This window comes from Pungitius pungitius, chromosome 9 (assembly GCF_949316345.1).
Source record: "Pungitius pungitius chromosome 9, fPunPun2.1, whole genome shotgun sequence".
Lineage (NCBI taxonomy): Eukaryota > Metazoa > Chordata > Actinopteri > Perciformes > Gasterosteidae > Pungitius > Pungitius pungitius.
This window is the reverse complement of record NC_084908.1, coordinates 2,322,294-2,340,439: the sequence shown is the minus strand read 5'-3', so window position 1 is coordinate 2,340,439 and position 18,146 is coordinate 2,322,294. Positions and strand designations below refer to the sequence as shown.

General features: G+C 41.8%; 1 protein-coding gene across 5 annotated transcripts in view; it reads right to left on the bottom strand.

Annotated features, from left to right (window-relative positions):
• The window catches only part of myh10 (myosin, heavy chain 10, non-muscle), a 38,215-nt gene that overhangs the window by 10,044 nt on the left and 10,025 nt on the right, over window positions 1-18,146 (bottom strand). Inside the window, exons 4-27 of one of the 5 annotated variants that reach the window (XM_037472839.2) lie at window positions 14,857-14,884; window positions 13,012-13,114; window positions 12,649-12,678; window positions 12,422-12,436; window positions 11,853-11,873; window positions 9,051-9,143; window positions 8,777-8,840; window positions 8,466-8,564; window positions 8,078-8,221; window positions 7,789-7,884; window positions 7,014-7,132; window positions 6,047-6,199; window positions 5,713-5,886; window positions 5,408-5,581; window positions 4,760-4,874; window positions 4,467-4,523; window positions 2,881-3,074; window positions 2,651-2,772; window positions 2,484-2,553; window positions 1,950-2,110; window positions 1,447-1,555; window positions 840-971; window positions 439-645; window positions 113-250 (exon numbers count right to left, since the gene is read on the bottom strand). In XM_037472839.2, the coding sequence (XP_037328736.2) occupies window positions 113-250; window positions 439-645; window positions 840-971; window positions 1,447-1,555; window positions 1,950-2,110; window positions 2,484-2,553; window positions 2,651-2,772; window positions 2,881-3,074; window positions 4,467-4,523; window positions 4,760-4,874; window positions 5,408-5,581; window positions 5,713-5,886; window positions 6,047-6,199; window positions 7,014-7,132; window positions 7,789-7,884; window positions 8,078-8,221; window positions 8,466-8,564; window positions 8,777-8,840; window positions 9,051-9,143; window positions 11,853-11,873; window positions 12,422-12,436; window positions 12,649-12,678; window positions 13,012-13,114; window positions 14,857-14,884 (2,618 nt within the window). The remainder of the gene's footprint in view (window positions 1-112; window positions 251-438; window positions 646-839; window positions 972-1,446; window positions 1,556-1,949; window positions 2,111-2,483; window positions 2,554-2,650; window positions 2,773-2,880; window positions 3,075-4,466; window positions 4,524-4,759; window positions 4,875-5,407; window positions 5,582-5,712; window positions 5,887-6,046; window positions 6,200-7,013; window positions 7,133-7,788; window positions 7,885-8,077; window positions 8,222-8,465; window positions 8,565-8,776; window positions 8,841-9,050; window positions 9,144-11,852; window positions 11,874-12,421; window positions 12,437-12,648; window positions 12,679-13,011; window positions 13,115-14,856; window positions 14,885-18,146) is intronic. The other 4 variants (XM_037472840.2, XM_037472843.2, XM_062564416.1 and 1 more) reach the window with 4 other exon arrangements.

The window sequence follows — 18,146 nt, the reverse complement described above, 5'->3', positions numbered from 1 at the left end:
ACAATTCAATTTGTACTACTGTGATATATATCCCATCATCTGCCTCATCAATTACCTACTGTTATTCATTTCTGTACTTTATTTTAATCATTTGTGGATGTAATCCCCTCACCTTGAGGAACTTGGAGTTTTGGTCCTCCAGCAGGAGAATGTCCTCCTCCATTTTCTTGATCTTTGCCTCGGCCGTCACTTTGTCCAGCTGCAGCTTCTGTCTCGCAGCTTCCTCCTCATCGAGCTGCTCCTCCAGGTCCTGCAAGCACGAAGATAACGATTCAGAACCAAGCCAATGCCCTGAAGTTGAAGTCTGAACACTGACGTTTATAAACTCTAATAAAGCCTTTATGATTGTGATTATGATTCACATCATCTTATGAGCTGGTAATAACAGCACAGATGTTAGCTTATCAACACAAAAAGGGTAAAGGTAAAGATATAAACCTGAATGTGTGACTGCATCTTTTTCTTCTCATTCTGCAGGCTCTGGTTCCTCTCCTCCTCCTCCTCCACCCTTGACTCCAGGTCATGAAGGATCTCCTCCAGCTCTTGTTTCCTAGAAAGCAGACGAACTCTCATCTCTTCGGCCTCGGCAAAGAGCTCTGTCTCTGCATGGAGTTGTTCTGCGAGAATATTTTTCTCCTCTACGAGCTGAAAAGAGGGAACAGTTTACAACAAAATAAAAACAATCCCATTAGCTGCAATATTTTCTCAATTGTCATTTGCTAGAACTTAGTGAATAGTAATTTCCTAACAAACTCTTTGGGTACATAAGTAATAGCTTGTAAAGTCTGTTTGAATTCGTTCATGTTGAAAATGTTTTGTATAATAGAGCGAACGTCTACCTGTTGGTGTTTCCTCTCCATCTCCACAAGCTCATTCTCCACCTTGAGCTGTCTCTCCTTCACCTTTACCAGCTCCTCGTCTTTGGCTTGCATCTCCTCCTCCTGCCTGGTGACTTGCAGCAGAGGCTTCACCTGAGACAGAGAAAATAAACCTCTAGATGTTTTTGATGTAATCAATCCATTGCTATCCATAGACCTCAGTCTCTGAAAGCAATGGCAGGAAAATTCATTCAACTTTCTGCACAAATTGACAAACGATCTAACGTTGGTCGTGTTGTAGAAATCTTTACCAGTCTGATGGCGCCGACTTAAACTGAGAATGTGGCCTTCTGTTCTTTACAACCCACTGTTTGTCTCAGGCTCACTTGTCTAGTTTCATTAGAATGTAAAACGAAAAGTTTGCACCTGCATTTTCCTGGCAATTAAGAAACTTCTGGCGTAGACATTTTGGAATAGTTCATAGTCTGTTAAGTGCTCATATGACTGAAGACGTCTTTTAGGCATCCGATAACAAATGAAACTACTAATTTAGTAGATGTGGGGCAGTGTCTGTTCTGCACATGTAACAGATGACCTACTTTGTGGATAGAGGCAAGTGAGTCCTCACCTTGGTGAATAGCCTCCACCACTGCCAGTGTCGCAGCTTCAGATAAGCAGCACAGTTCCTCTGGAGCACTTTCAGGGCACTGAGCTGCTGCTGCTTCTTGGCGAAGGCCCTGAGGGGAGAAATGGTACAAAATCCAGCAAGGAATCAATCTCTGGGCATAGCAGTGTTATTAAAGAACAACGTTGGGCTTTGTTAAGTTGAAATGCACCAATCCCAGTCATTTCCCTTATCGGGACACTTTCTGCTCTGATGTAACGGCAGGCGCTTCATTACTGTGACTTTTCCCAATGGGAACTACTGGGAAGAGCTTCAAGCATCCATTTGGGACTTGACATGACAGATGCGTTTGACTAGATAAAGTTTATCTGCATATTGATGCTTTGCGTCACGGACAACCTGTGGGAGTTTGAGCACCTGCATTGCTGACCTTAAATTCATCTTGGGTATCCAAATGCAGACGTATGTTCACAGGTAAAAAAACAAACATAAGATGAGACACTCACTTGCGTGCCAAGTATCCCCGGCAAACGGACTGGAAGTAGATGATGATGTCAGTGATCTTCAGATCTCTCTCCTCCTCCAGGTGAGCCAGGACACCAGTTCTGAAGAAGATCTTACTCTGACCGATACGGAACAGGTTGGGGTCCAGCTCCAGGGCTCGGATCTATAATATATAGAATTTACCTCTGTTCACACATTTACATTCTTTAATACAATCAAGGTATTTCTGTTAGTGTACCACAGAAACTCTCTGGTTGAGAGTGAAGGAGAGACACTGAGCCTTTTAAAGAAAATAAAGTGGCTGCATGCATGTCACATCTTGAAACTGCATAAAAATGGAGAAATTATATGACCAATTGATACAGGCCTGATTCATAGACTCGTCAATGCTTATCATTTTGTAATCGTCGAATTTCATTTACGAATGCAGCATTTTTTAAAATAAATAAATAAAGCAAATAGTTTGTTGCTAAAGCTCAGGCGCTTAAACAGGGCAGTAGCTAAAAGTACTGAAATAGAGCAGAAAAAGGGAATACCATTCTCTCACAGGCTTGCTTTCCATCCATGAATCCCTTGGGGATAGCGTTAGGTGTCAGGATCTCATATCTGCCATCAAAAGATAATTTAAACATTTACATATAATAATATAAACATTTCTTCTGATGGAATTACAGGGTTAAACAAGCTCCTAGTTGTTGGTCACCTTTGTCTGAACTCCTGGAAGACGATGCGGTTGGGGAAGCCTTGTCTACAGATGCGAATCCCCTCTAGGACTCCGTTACACCTCAGCTGGTCCAGAACCAGGTGAGGCTCCAGTTTACCAGCCTGAAGACGGAACAAATACACAATTTAAATTTAAAAGACAAACCAGTCCCTCACTTTCTACTGCTTGATGCACAGCCTCTAATTAATGAATTTCAAGGCTTTATTTACTCTTTTTTCGTGGTTGGGGATGATGCAGCGGACAAAGTTGGGGTTGGTGTTCCTCAGTGTGGCCATGAGCTTGGTCAGTGACTCCTTGTAGAGCTGTCCCACCGTACGAAACATGCCCTTTTTGGTTTTGTACGTGGCGCCAAAGGCCGTCTCGTTCATGCCCGCCACCTGGTCCAGGCCCACGATGCGGTCGACTGGTGGAGCAATGAGGAGAACTAGTTAGAGCGCAAAGACTACATGGGCAGCAGAGAGAAAGAACAGCAGCAGTGACAAGATGTAGCTCCATGAAGTGCAGACTGATGAAAAAGACGTCACGCATTACAGTCAGACAACGGCAATCTATAAGGAAGCATTCAAAGTCTAGAACTACCGCTAGCTTGGACATGGAGAGAATCTACTCCTGCTGGACTACACGGGACTCTACGTGTGCCGTTACCTCTGAGAGAAGCACCGCTTTACCAAGATTCACTTACAGAGCATTTAATAGTAAGAATTGACATGCTCCTAATCTTAGCAGATGAGAGACAAGGCTTCATGGCAGCTACAGGAAAGCCTTTTCCTGGTCTATGATACAAATTCTGCATGGCAACATTTAAGGGGATGCAACACTGGATGCAAAAACATTGCAACTATAACCATGCCTTTCTCACCCCATACATACAAAAAGTGGTTAATCCAACTATGATGGCTACAGCTCCAACGATTATTTGATTAATCAAACAGCATTTTGCAGTCCGAGTAAAAACTTCTGAGTTTCTAAAGGGTATTTTCTACAGTGTGTGAAAGTGACGCTGTAAATTACACACTGTAATTACTATAATTTGCATTTGGAGAAACACACAAAAGGATGTCGCACTGGAAACTACGGGCGTCCAGTTTGAGAGACCCGGGGATGAAATAATATTACCGGTAAGATGTCTTTGTATATGATGAGTCACAGACTGCTGAGCAGATGTACAGCCTGCTTTCTGGACCCTGAGCTCAGAACCAAAACAAATCCCAACATCTGCTTTCTATTCCCTGCTACTGTGATCCTATCGAGGAAGGCGGGAAATGAATGTCATTCAATTTCCTTTAGTCAAGCTACGAATCCCAAATTAGCTTGTGGATTAATCACATCACAAAGGAGCTATGGAGACGACAAACAGCTGCGCATATATAATTGCCTGCTTCAGGGCTATTGACCCTACGAAGATGACAAGACCCAAGTCAGCTTGCAAAAATGCTGAGACAAATTAAAAGCACACTTGTTCAGAGGGGCAGTTGACTATATTCTACTTTAACTTATATAGGAGTGAGGCACTACTGCTTAAGGCTGAGAGAAGGGCGCCATGCAGCCTGCAAATGAGAGCTATTGTAGCTATGACAGACACAGCACCGGCTGAAGCATGAGACATACAACCAGATCTGGGCAAAAATACCAGTAGCTACGAGATCAAGAAATGAACCCGCTTGGGAAGTGCTTATATTTAGACAACAAGGCACCTTAAGCAGCTTGGTTTCACTTTCCAAACCTGTTCATTTTAAGCTATTATTATTATTATTATTTTGGCCCAGGTCTGCTAGAGCCCGACCCAGTCATTCACCTGCTGGGTCATCCAGACTAGTGTCATAGAATGAAGCCCTTTGAATGGTCTGAATCTCTACAACACAGAGAAGGAAACAGGGAGGGAGGGGATGATTCATTAATTCTTTGAAATCATAAATGTAATCGGCCTGGTCAATAAGGCTGTTAGTAGGTTTGAGAGAGAGAGAGAAACAGGTTGACACGCGAATAAGCAAAAAGGTACATACAAAATGCATTTTTAAAAAAAGATGAGAAACCATCGATTATTGTGTCTATTACCATTTCCGATGTTTAAAGAGGGCAGCCGCTTACCGTCTTTCCAAAGTTCAGCTATAAACTTGTCGGTTGACTGATGCAGAAGAGTGGCCACGTTGTCATTCAGAGGGTCCATGTTCTTCATCAGCCACTCGTCTGCTTTGTAGTCCACCTGTAAACAATCAGGTGGTAAAACACAGATTACTTACCGTATTAGAGACTGCCTGCTCGGACGGATTTCTGATGCCAATAGATTACACATCTAAACAAACCGATAACAATATGCATCAACAACCCTTTTTCAAAGAATAATCTAGAGCAAGTCAATTGGTATACACATTCAGTATATGGTGGCTAAGAAAAAGAAAATGCAGTACAGATTTCCTGCTGTTTAAGTATTGCAGGAGAAGATCAGTGAGGAAAAGACACATATTGGAAAATAAGAATGTAGACAACAATAGAGCATCTGGTTCTACATCAAATAGAAAATAGTACAATAAAAGAGAGTGTCGCGTATATTGCAAACATTTCTGGGTAACATTAAGTTAAAACACAACATTCATTTCTGTGTGTAACAGGAACTAAAACTAAAATGCATGCACAAAGTACATTAGAAGAGCTATTTCCAAGGAAAGACACAATTTGCAGCAGAGTGTAAGCAGAGGTGGAAACAAGTGCAATTATGAAAGTTCAAAGCGAGTGTACCTTGCCGGCGTAGTGCATTATGCAGAAGTCGGCCTTGTCTTTGAGCTGGCGGGGCTTCTGGAACTTTGTGTGTGTGCCCTGCTCCTGGACCAGCTTGTCTACGAAGGTCTTGTCGGTGGCCTTTGGGAACCAGCACTCTTCATCCAGCAGAGCCAACACTCCTGGAGGGTTAGCCTGAATGAACATCGACACAGGATCAAACTAAACGCTTCAGAGACAGTGAACTGTTGCCACATGAGCACAGCATCATTTATGTTAAGATGATAGGAACACCGCATGGATCCAAGCTAATAATTCACACTGACCGGCCTCTCAATGAGGTCGATGCAGGGCTGCAGGTCGAGGCCGAAGTCGATGAAGCTCCACTCGATGCCCTCCCTCTGGTACTCCTCCTGCTCCAGGACGAACATGGTGTGGTTGAAGAGCTGCTGCAGCTTCTCATTGGTGTAGTTGATGCACATCTGCTCAAATGAGTTCAACTGTGGCAGGGGAAAAATAATAAATACACATTATAAAAAACAACAGCAGCAACAAAAAATGAGAATACTGTTGACTGCATGAAATAAATGATAAAGTTACTCAAATGGACAAATTTCTTTATTTAAAGAATATGAAATTCAAAAGGATTTTGATCCAAACCTGGAAAATCTCAAAACCTGCGATGTCCAGGATGCCAATGAAGGAGGCACCCTGTCGTTTGGTTCTGTCCAGAGCTTTGTTGATGCGATGGACCAGCCAGCGGAACAGACGCTCATATGTAGCTTTACCCAAGGCCTCGACAGCAAAGTCAGCCTAGAGAGAGAGAGAGAGAAAATAATGGTGAACAGACATAGAGCTAAAGAGCTGATTATGATTATATCAACGTTAGGCTTCCAGATGCTAAATGGGAAAATGGACTTCAATATCTTGGCAACATTTTCCACGGTTAATGTTTTATATGCTTTCAGAGATACTTTTAAAACTATAGTTGATGCAAAAGCTGTATCTATTGAGCCGTAGCCATAACGATCAGGAGAGAACTGCACCGTAGGTGAGTAATTCATAAACAGGAGACATACTTTGAAGTGGTTTCACAGAAGGTAAAACCAACCGTACCGTGTGCCTAGTACAATATTTAAACAAAAGCAAGTTTTCACTGCGTGGCAGATTCTTCAAAATTGTTTTTTTAAATCGTATCAATTTTGGAGCATGTATTTAAGGTTTGCTACGACCCCGGAGCTCCGCCACTTCTGGTTTGTGCCGTTTATCAGGTAGAAGCTCAAAGCAGAACTCAAAACCTGTTATTGATGCAACTTGGCAACAAAACATAATTAGATATTTGTATACAAAACTAACCAAGAATGGCTTTTGATTTGTTTATATCACTTTTGTATTACTGTGCACAGATGATTTAATTGAGAGAATGGATGCTCATCAAAGACTACCAGAAACCTGCCTGTTCGAAATATAACTGGACTACGCATCTCAATTACTCCATAATGACATTATCTAGCACTAAAATGGACCTGCTGCAGTTGCACTGCATTATGATGGACCATCATCAGTGTAAGTGAGGATATTAGCTAGAAACCTAGAGGACACAGTGTTAGATAACTAGATAACGGACCTGCTCTTTAGTCTGCGCTTTCTGGACGTAGTCTCTTCCCACTTTGATCCTTGGGGACAGGATGGCTCTGGTAAACTCCATAACATTCATACCCAGCAGATGACACAGCTTCTGAGCAGCTGCACACGAGAAAATGGAAAAGCACATAAGCACACAGTGGATTGCAAATAGCCCATTTAAGTACCTGTGTGTTTCAAATATTATTTTAACACTTGGCTCCAAATCATAATAATGAACTAAACTTTCACTGATTAATATTAAGATGTATCACAAATCTAATGAAGTGTAACAAGGATGTTATATTTTACATTGCAAAAAAGGAAAAGTACAAAAAAAGCATAAACCGGTCTCAATCAGCCAAGTCTCAGAACTAAAAAAAACACATCTGCTTCTGTTAGTTGCATTTAGAAACATCTGTCTGAGCTGCATCACGCATTAAGCTCACTTTTTCTCCCCGTCTCCATCATTTAAGAGCCAAATATGAAGAGCCACATGCGGAAGAACTGGAAGACTGTGCCCCATTTCCTTCAGTTAATCCTCATGTTAATGTGGCTTAATGGCAGGTTGACAAGTTTTGGGGAGAGAAAGGACACAAATCACCAGTGCCTCTGTTCTGTGGATGAGGACGGAGTATGATGGAGGCAGGAAGAGGATGAGAAGAGCTGAAGTTTATATGGGAAGAATAATGCCTTAGCCTGCAGGCTACGAGAATATGGCGCAGATTTAAAATGACTTCTTATTTTGTGTGTGTGTGTGTGTGTGTGTGTGTACCTACCGGTATTATCAGGCATAGAGGCCTGGTCCGAGTTCCTCTCTTTCTTAAAGTTAATGTTACCAAATTGAAGCACTGAGGACACCACCTTCAACATAGCTACAGATGTAAAAGGGAAATGAACAAAATCAATATTGAAAGACATCGCTTTATCATGATGGATTTATATTATTATTATTATATCTCCCTAGACATCATCAATTAAAACAACAAACATTGAAACCACTGTGATTTCAATTTCTAAAACTCTCCTATGTGATGCATAGATATGTTCATGTTAGAATAAACACACCCAGAATCTCCTCGTGGCCGAAGCTCATGATGTGCATGGCCTCCATGGTCTCCTGGAAGTTGTCTTTGTCCTGCTGACCCGGGATTGTGATATTCCCGTTGGACAGGAAGCGGTAGTGGTCGAATCCTTCTAAAAGCAGATCCGCTAAGGAGAAATTAGGTAGATTTGTTGGAACAATGGTCATTTCTTTTTCTTCTTTTAAATAAAGTCCAAGTAAGGACTGAATTAAGAATTGTTGGCTCATATTCCTAGTACAAATATGAATTGAATATGCATTTTCTAAATGATACAGTTGTTACCAAACATAATAGATTGTTAACCACCCAAAATGAGTCCGCTCTAGAGTGACGACAAACAGAAGAGGTATTCTGAAGCTCAGTGTACTTACATTTGAGGTGCTCTCCAGCTCCGGCCAGCAGTTGGTAGAAAATGTGGAAGGTGCGCTCATCTTTGGCTTGACGAATAGCTCTGGATTTCTCCAGTAAGTCTGACACATATTGGTCAAAGAAAAGATCTTCTTGGTGGTATCAGTTTGACGAATTTTCTCTTTCAATAAATGTTCATAGTATTACATGATGAATAATGCTCCATTGGATTAAACCCTCCCTGTGATCCTCGTTGTAAGTATCTCCCCTGCAGCGCCTGGTGATATATACGGAATCTTAGCCCGTTCTATTCATTTGTTTCAAAACAAGATACAGGTTTCGATATTGGCTCCAACAATGTATCCGGTCACATCAAAGTTGATGCGGATGAATTTCCCCTGCGAGATGAACACAAGATAAAAACTCAGGTACAGAAATCGATCGCCACCCTCCTGGTGAGAAGCATCTGACAAGTTGTATATTCTAAGAGTTGGCACGAATCCTCCATAAACATCATCTACAAATAACATTACACCAAATACATCATTATTTATACAGTACAAAACATTATTCAAAAAATTATTTTTAGGATCCTGTCTGGTACTTACAAAACGTGACGAGTTGTCATTCTTCACTGTCTTAGCATTCCCAAAAGATTCAAGGATTGGGTTGGCTTGTAAAAGCTGACGTTCCAATTCACCCTGAAAAACAGAGGGAGGTTACAGCGGCCCTTTGTCTCCACGATGAACCCACCCAGAAAGACGGTTGGACCTGAACAGTGAATAACTGAATTATTTATGAAAATAAACATGCAGACATAGAAAGTGGAACAGGAAGATGTGTTATGCAGACAGACCTCACGAATATTAACAACAAAAACTTAATAAAACCTTATTGTACCATGAGAGATACCAAAGATGTTGAGGTGTATAGTAACATCTTATTTTTATTGTTTTGTGTTTGTATTCACAGGAGGTAAATTGCATTGTTTGGAGGCAAGATGTTTTATTGATTGTTTGAACATTAACCCGAACTGTCAAAAAGTTTAAAAAAAATCTTGGTAAATGATTGTACAATAAAACAATTTGATTTAAGATGAAACTATAAAGGATAGAGTTGTTTTTTGACATTTTATTGGCTAAACAGTTAATCTGATCATATTGAACCAATCCTAATGCTGAAACCATTTGTTTTACTTGCTGTATTGTTTCGACCACAAACAATATAAGTATATGAACATAAGTTTGAGGGAGAAAATGAGTTTTTGTTGCAGGAATGCCAAACCCATTCCGCCATCATGTCAAGAATATGTGTCCACAACACACAACAAAAAGTACTTTGGCTTTTTTCCCCATCAGACTCAATACTTGAATAGATAAGCAACTGCTGAATATATGTTTGGACAGGTGGTGCACTGTGATTCTATCCAAGCCACAATGTGGGCTGCGTCATGACCAGAGAATCTAAGATTGTTGAGAGAAAAACAAGAACTTCAGCAATGTTACTTCTCTACTTGTGGCTGAGCGGAATATTTTCCCATTACGTCAAAAACAGCTTCACACACTAAAGGTTTGAGGAGAATATTTTCCACTATAGGGAACTGTGAGGAATAAGGAATCGGGGTGTGAGACGAGTGATGTGATCTTTGGCTGCAAAGCCCGATGGTCTGCATTTAATTGAGTTTGTGAGCAGCTGGAATGAAGCGGGATGAAGTGGATCAACGCGGTGCTTTTCCAGCTGTGAAAACGCAGGCCCGTGGTGCTACTTGGTGGCAGAAATTGTTCACTGGCAGCCTCTACATCTGTGTGGTCTGCCACATGCACATAAAGACAAAGAGCAGATTACAAAACCCGGATGGGGGTCCAATTTAGCGGCATAAGAAGTTGACCCACATTCCTGTTGCACAGTCGGCATCTGACAGGCCAAAGCTTCTTCGCTCTAGCGGCCAAATTTTGTTCTCCCGTCAACAAATTTACCGTAAGCAACCTCGTACGCCTCAAAACTACGGAGTGACACATCATCGCTCACTACAAATAATCACAGTCACTTCCTAGCTGATAAAACTCTAAAGAGGTTTAAAGAAAGCATGTGCAGGTCATAGCTATGAGTGCAGGCTGTTTGGCAGGCCCTGCCGTAGTACTTCAGGGCACATGGAGTGCAGTCAAAAAGGATGAGTCGAAACTGTTCCACTAACTTTTATGAGGCAGAGGCCAGTTGCGCATCAGTTCTCGCTGCTCCGGAGGTCAAAAGGCCGAAGTACAAGTCGCTATGTTCCCCAGCAAAATAAAAGGAGAGCAGTCCCGAATGGAGTGTCTAAATCTGGACAGGAACAAGCTGATGTGGAGAACTCATCTGGGCTTTCAGGGTGAATCCAACTTAGTGTAACATAGGTCGGTTCTACATATCTCCACTCATTTTTTTTGTTTTGCACATTTTGTTTTATATGCAGTGCAAAACTCTTTACTACCAAATACTAACTTTTCAGAGGTTGCACTTATTGTTATTATCTTGAAAAGATGTTCAGTGTAAAACAGGTGAATTACAGCCACCGTATTATCGGTTAAATATTTGTTATGTTTTGTACAGATAGAACTGTATTTGCAGTTATTCAACAAGATGGTAGTACATTTTCTTCGTTTTTGTCTAATGAAGCAATCTGGTTTAAGTGATAACCAAACTAAAAACCTTAGTGAAACATGCAAGCAAGATATGAATATAACTGTTCATGAAAATGTCAATAGATTCAGTATGCAGGAAAATAAATATCACCCTGATGGTAGCCCAATAAAATACCGGTTTCTATGAATGCTCACACAGCAGGTAATGTAAATCTAAAATGTTTGAACAAAGCATCTCCTACTAATGCAGTTAGGATTGGAAGTACAAGTCATGCAATACAAAAGTTAAAGAAGAAAGAGTTACAAAAGTAACAATGAAATCTGGAGGACCCCCAGACAACGTTGCGTAAGCACTTGATTTCTTCGTCTCATGCATGCGCAGGTTGAGTCTTTATACCAACAGAATACCTGTAACCCTGCGAGGGTGTAGGCCCCAGTATAAAAGCCATCCAACGGCTTAATTCACAGACGTATATAATCTGATCTTTGTATAATTAGACCCCTAAAACAAAGCGTCCAAAGCTAGAGAGGTAAGTCAGCGGTGGAGCAGGAGCCGAGCGAGCAGCAGGTCTACTGACCTGTCCAGCAGTCGATAAGAAACAAACTGAATACAAAGTTAAAAAACAAACACATGCAAGATGGAGGTATCGAGTGCCGTCTGGCAGATAGGAATAAAATAGAACCATAGCAGGCTGATTAAAGTGACTGAGGTCAGGCAACATGACATTTTTAAGGGTAAATCACCCCTTTTATTTTTTAGGTTAAATAGGTGAGAAACTACATACTACTCACATAAAACAGGGATCCACTCTGCTGGAATGGGGAGATTCAATTGTTATTATGGGAAAATTATATATTGCATTTAGAAATGAACCTGTAGGTAAGCTAAACATTTTTCAATGATCTCGTAGCGTCAATATTTAGGTACAACTCAAAGCAATCTACGGCTGGAATTAGCAACAGGTGTTATTTTAACACCTCAGTGGTGTGTAATCCTGTACTTACTGCTCGTTTTCTAGGTTAACAGGAATGTTGTAACGCAGTCACAGGTGGCAACAACTATCTATCTGAAGGAATCTAGGTCCTGATGACCTTTACCAGGACTGATCCACAGTTTAGAAAACACATAGAATTCATGCCTTGCTACATAATACAAGTTCAATTAGCATACTTTAAGTTCCATACAGAAACAGAAGCCAGCCAAGGCTCAACATACGGCTATCACAACAGATAAAAACATGCAATTTACATCGTTCCACAGTGTGAATCCCAATGATGGCAAGTCACTGGACAGTGTGGATGAATCATTCATTCACATAAAACACAATAAAGGAATCATGCAAGTTTTTAAATATACTTACAACTGCATTTTGCACCTGACGGAGAGAGACAACATTAAAACTAAATATGCTGTTTCTTTGCATTTCAACTAAATACAGTATACTAAGTTTCAACTGTCACCTTTGAATTAGTAGCCTCATGACAAACAGATATTTCTAAGATTCCATTTAAGACAAAGGTTGTTTTGAGTGAGAAGAGAATGTTTTTGTGGTATGCATACGGTCTCAAAGAAAGTATAACAACTTGCCTGTGGTTTCACGGGTTTGGGTGATTCTGGCTGTTTGCAACAGATAAACAAATGCATGTTGTGAGAATGCGTACACACTGCGCACACAGCCATGTTGCCTAATACATGTATTAGTACCCTTTCTTTCAGAAGAATAAACCTAACTTGGCCAAACTGCTCAATAGATATTTCTAAAGATTGTTATTTCAGTTACAATGTCAATATAGTAATTCAGTCTTGGGGTTGTAAGGAAATCCAAAGACATGATGTGATTCATTTTGCATCAAAATTGAACATTTAAATTAGAATTTGAACAAATAAGTTTATGGCTTTAAGCAGTCATTGCCAAACGCAACAGTAGAGATGAGAAAGGAGAAAACTCACAGGAATGTTGTGGTCTTTTCTTCCTTTGTGGGAGGACGCGACATGTGCCAGATACTGAATGACCTTTTTTGTGTTTTCCGTCTTGCCAGCTCCAGACTCACCTCTGAGGAACCAAAGATAAAACAAACAAACCACAGAATAACTTGTGTAAAACAATCAAGTATGTGTCAGTGTATGCATGCACGTGGCGTCACACCAGCAGACAGACTACTACCCCCCCAAAGCCCCCGCAAAGTTGTAGAACTAGGGAAAACACTGAAGTAACCTCTTTTCCAGAACGGCACAAATCTTTAAAGTGAAACTAAATTCGGGTGCGTATCGGATCATGTGTGTCTTTTTTCTGCAATGTATTCCAGTATGTCGGTTTGGTTTATGCATGTGGTTGCTGGCGTGTAAATGGGCAGCATGCTTTTCACTGCGGCGTCAAGCAGAGACCATGGGATTAAAAAAGAAAAACGGTGTAAATCTCCAAGCCACGCAGAAAGTGTGTGGGAGCAGTTTAGATCCACAGCATACTTGAGGCTTTCCACTAAGTGCAAATTTGAATATGCCAAGTCTGCACAAAATATTGTTTTGCTTTCAGAAAGAGTGAGAATGTGATGTGGTTGAGTCAAGACTGGGACGGCAGTGTGTGACCATCCCGTTGGCTGCTGCGAAAGGACGATAGTAAAGATAATGTTTATGTCGTTGGCCTCACTTCCCCTCGCTGATTTTGTATGAGTCAGTCGAGGACTTGGCTTCGCAAACTATCTGTATAATTGATATTCTAATGTCAAGTTTGAGAAAGAATAAGTATATTTGGGTTGTGTTTAACACACTTCCACACCCCCAGACCCAGGAAACCGGGGCCCCCTCCCGAAGCCATGCAGACCCAGGAGGAGAGCTCTCCTGAGAGCGTCTGGTAGCCAGGCCTTCGCCCACCGGAGAACGAGAGGGGTGCAGGGAGTAAGGCTCTGACTGTTGATTTTGTGCTTATGCACCAAATAGCAGTTCAGAGTATCCAGCCTTCATGGAGTCACTGGGGGGGTTCTGGAAAGGGGGCCTCTTTTTTGGTTTCAGAGGGGTCTTTGGGCACGCTCAACTGGTAGAGGACCCCGGGGAAGACCCAGGACATGCTGGAGGGATTATACGCCCCAGAATGAGCTGGGAAATGTAAATATTAATGCAAAGTTCACAACTCAGAGTAGGTTGATTTTTAAGTAATGTGATGTTTTCGTGTTTGTTTGTGGCAGAGCTGTACAACAGAAAATTCTGTTAGGTGCGCAATGCAATTTATTTGAACCCCTGTGTGTATATAGAAGGGATATGTAACACCAACTCCTCCCTATTCACCCTGCAGGAGTGAAAGTTCCTCGCATGGTTTATGTTATGATATCCCCTGAGGAATTCTCTTTGCTGACATTCCTGTCATCTGTAGACACGAGTCAGTGAAAAGACCCAGAGAGCTGTGCAGCAGACATCTTGGGCCATTCTCAGATCCACATTTCACACGTATCTCAAGTAGTGACCATCACTGCGATGATATAAAATGACTGCTGAGGCCCCAGAGCAGGTTCACTTACACTGCTTTGGAACTCGTTTAATTACTAGTGAATGCATTACTGTCACTTTCATTTAAGTCAGAAAGAAAAAAAAATACTGAAGGGGAATATATCATCTAATGTTATTTTCGAGGAGAAAAGCTTATGCTTATTCACAGGGCTTGGTTAATCTCAGCAATATGAGGCAAATTGCTTAATTATTCTTAAACTGTGTTTTAAATAAAAAGTTAAAACACAGGTTAACATAGATTTGAAAATATCTAATAGAATTCATGCAGTGGGGGACTTGTGGTTTATAACTCACGTGCAAAGAATGGATTGGTCCTCTCGATCTGTGGGAGACAAGAAGAGGATGAAAGTCAAACCAGCAGCGATACATTTTCCACTGTGTATTCACAAAGTTTGATTGACAACCTTATCACCAAATCAGGAGACAGAGGTTTAATCAGGAAACTGAGGATTAGACGGTCAACGTCGAGCTTGGTCTGCTTTTAAATGTCACGTTTTTTCCAGGTCGTCTCATTTTTAAAAATCAAAAAATATATATTTTTCCGTTGGCTCGGGCTTCACAGCATCTCACCACAGGTATTTCATAGATGCATTTCTATTTCAGGACACTGTTTACTAAATTCAATCAAATGTAGTTACACAGGAAATGGTACTTCTGCACTGACGTGTTTTGTAACTTGTCAACAATCTTTCAAGTCAATGGCCATGTCAATCAGAGTATCTCACATAATCAGAGAGCAGCTTTTATGGAAAAAGACTGAAAGTGCTGAAAGTATTGTATTTGTACCTACTGTTTATTACAAAAAGTATATTATAACAGTATTTGCTCCTGTAAAATGGCAAGTTTTATCTAGTATGACAATTTGGTCATCTACATTCAATAGGATAACGTTAATATCTTTTCTTTAACTATTACACTCTAAATTCATTACTTTTTAACAATGTATGCATGTTCTTGCTTATACAATTAGCACATACATGGTTTGCAGCAGTATTGACCGCGTGAGGCAAAGTTAACGTTTTGTCTGTGGATGGAAACCACTGCAGTCTTATTCTCATTGTGCAAAATGCGACCCCTCGCAAAACAATGGGACTAATCAGCTGATTTATTCATTTTAAGGCTTTAACCACCAACATACTGCTCTTGTTGAAATAATGTCCATGCCTTGCAGAGGGCAATACAATGTACCATGTAATGCTTCTATTAACCTGCAGGGTATTCTAGTTTGGCGGGTCCTGTGAGCGGGATTTAATTCTCATGATGTCATGAGAAAAAGAAACTTTGTCTTCCTGTCAATGCCCTCACAAGGACAGGGCCCCCCTTGAAGTCACATGGCTGGCTGAGCAGCAACAACTCCAAAGATTAGATAAAAGTCATCAGACACTCTTCACTCAATCGACTCAATGTTGCACTGTTCATGCAAAGCTAAAGCGCCCTGACACAGAAACTGTGCAAGATTCATTCAGTAAGAGCGGAAACTATGTCACGAGTAAGTCAATACTGTGATCAGGATTATATATTTAGATAATTCCATCTTCGGAAACAGTTGAATGTCACACTGTGTTTAAATATGCTCTCTTTGTTATGGAGTATCATCTTAAATTTTCTGTTTTCCATCATGATTTCAGTAGATCAACAAAAGAATGAAGAAAAGCCTGTCTACGTTTGCCTAGAGAATGGTTGCAAGGCAATAAGAGCTCGCAAACTACTTTATTCTGACTCTGAAATGTTACAGCAAGTGGAACATGCAACACATTATAAAAAATATCAGGGATGCAACCCACTCAAAGTCACAATGATGGGCCATGAGAACCTGCTTATGTGATGCATTAGAGCAGCAGACTTCAACTCTCCCTTACATGAACACAAACTGTCCCAGCTCACTGTGCCAGCCTCCACCAGTCAATGGGATCACCAACTTCCTGACAGGTCACATCAGGTGGGGGAAAATCAGCTCCAGCACCTGGTCTATCAGCCCCGGCGGCCATTTCCACGTACGCAGCCCCCCCACCTCAAAGCTGTAAACCTAGGGGGACCACTGAGCTGGCCCTGTGGTGTGCTCGGAACAATCTGGAGCTCAACATTATAGAGATAACAGTGGACTACAAGAGGAGCCCTACCCCCCCTGTCTCCAGCCTACTCAGCAATGTGTCTCCTTTAGAGACCGTCACTCTTCTTGGATCCACAATCTCCTGGGACCCGAAGAGGTTGTACTTCCTGCAGCAGCTGAGAAAAGACCACTGCAGACCCTTCACACCCTGTTCAAACTCCTCCCCTATGGTAGGTGCTACCGAGCACTGTATGCCAAATAAACTGTATACAGTATTTGAGGTGCAATGATAAAACCGGAGTCCACATGCTTGCGCATACGTGGCCAATTGAGCGGATTCTGTAAAAGGCGATATTTCCCTGAAACTGTTGGTGTGGATGGGTTCCACACAAGCTCACAGGAAGTCCGTGATTTAAATCCCACAGCTAGAGGTGGAACATCAAACTGATCATCTAACCACAAGGTGCAGCATGGCACACCTGGTCCAAGCATGTGATTGTGTGACCTAATTTTCCTCACCACTCATGTTGGGAATTTAGGCCATAACATGGGGGGGGGGGGGGGGGGGGGTCACAAGCCAAAAGGTTTTGCAACCACTGCTCTAAGACATGCTGTGAATACATCAACGCATTTTGTGCTTGTCGAGTCCCAGGCTGCAGGTGAAGGTTTCCTGCACTAAAGTGCTGACTGTGCTCCTTGGGGGTAAAATGATGGAAAGTTATCAGACTGAGGACACAGCTGAATGGCTCATCAGGAACAACATGGGTTTCCGGGCTTTGGCCAGTAACTTCCTGAAGTCAAGCACTGCAGCCAGGCGAATTGGTCCCACACACACGACACAATAAGGCTACCCCGATCCTTCAGGAGCATGACGGCGCACCAGTCTTTGTCTTTACTCACATCCCTATCTCAATCGGACCCAACAACGCTCGTGTCTCCTTTATCTGTCTGGCTGCAGACGCAGCGGAAAGACCTCACTGGGAGACCTCTAATTTCCATTCCCCCCATCTGCTAGCACTTCTGCAACTCTCCAGACTGTCAAGCGTTGACTTGCAGGATTGTGGATCTGTACAGATGAGAACTACCCAAACAACGGCTGTTATTTCCTTAATATTACTTAATGGTCACAAGGACTGTCTTGGGTGTTTTGCTCCATATGACTCCATTATGTTGGCTAGTCAGTGAAGATTCCCCTCGAGATATAGAAGCTGTTCTAGTGAAAGCTGAGAAATGTGAGGATTTGTTGCTGCTTTGACATAAAAATAGCAGCTCTGCGTGTGCCGTTTCTCCCAAAGGAAGGGAAGGAGGGTGCGCTGATCTCGACTTGTGACAGTGAGCTCATTGTGAGGCTACGGCACGCTGGGCTTGAGCCAGTGTCTGCCACTGATGGCTGATGCCTGTATCTCAAGTGCAAAAACTCAGGAGCCAGTGCTGCACTCGGAGTATTGGAAATGCACTGTTACAGTCCAACGTTGTTACATGCTTCATAGAGATAATACAAATATTGTCATTCATTTTTAATACCGTATATTTC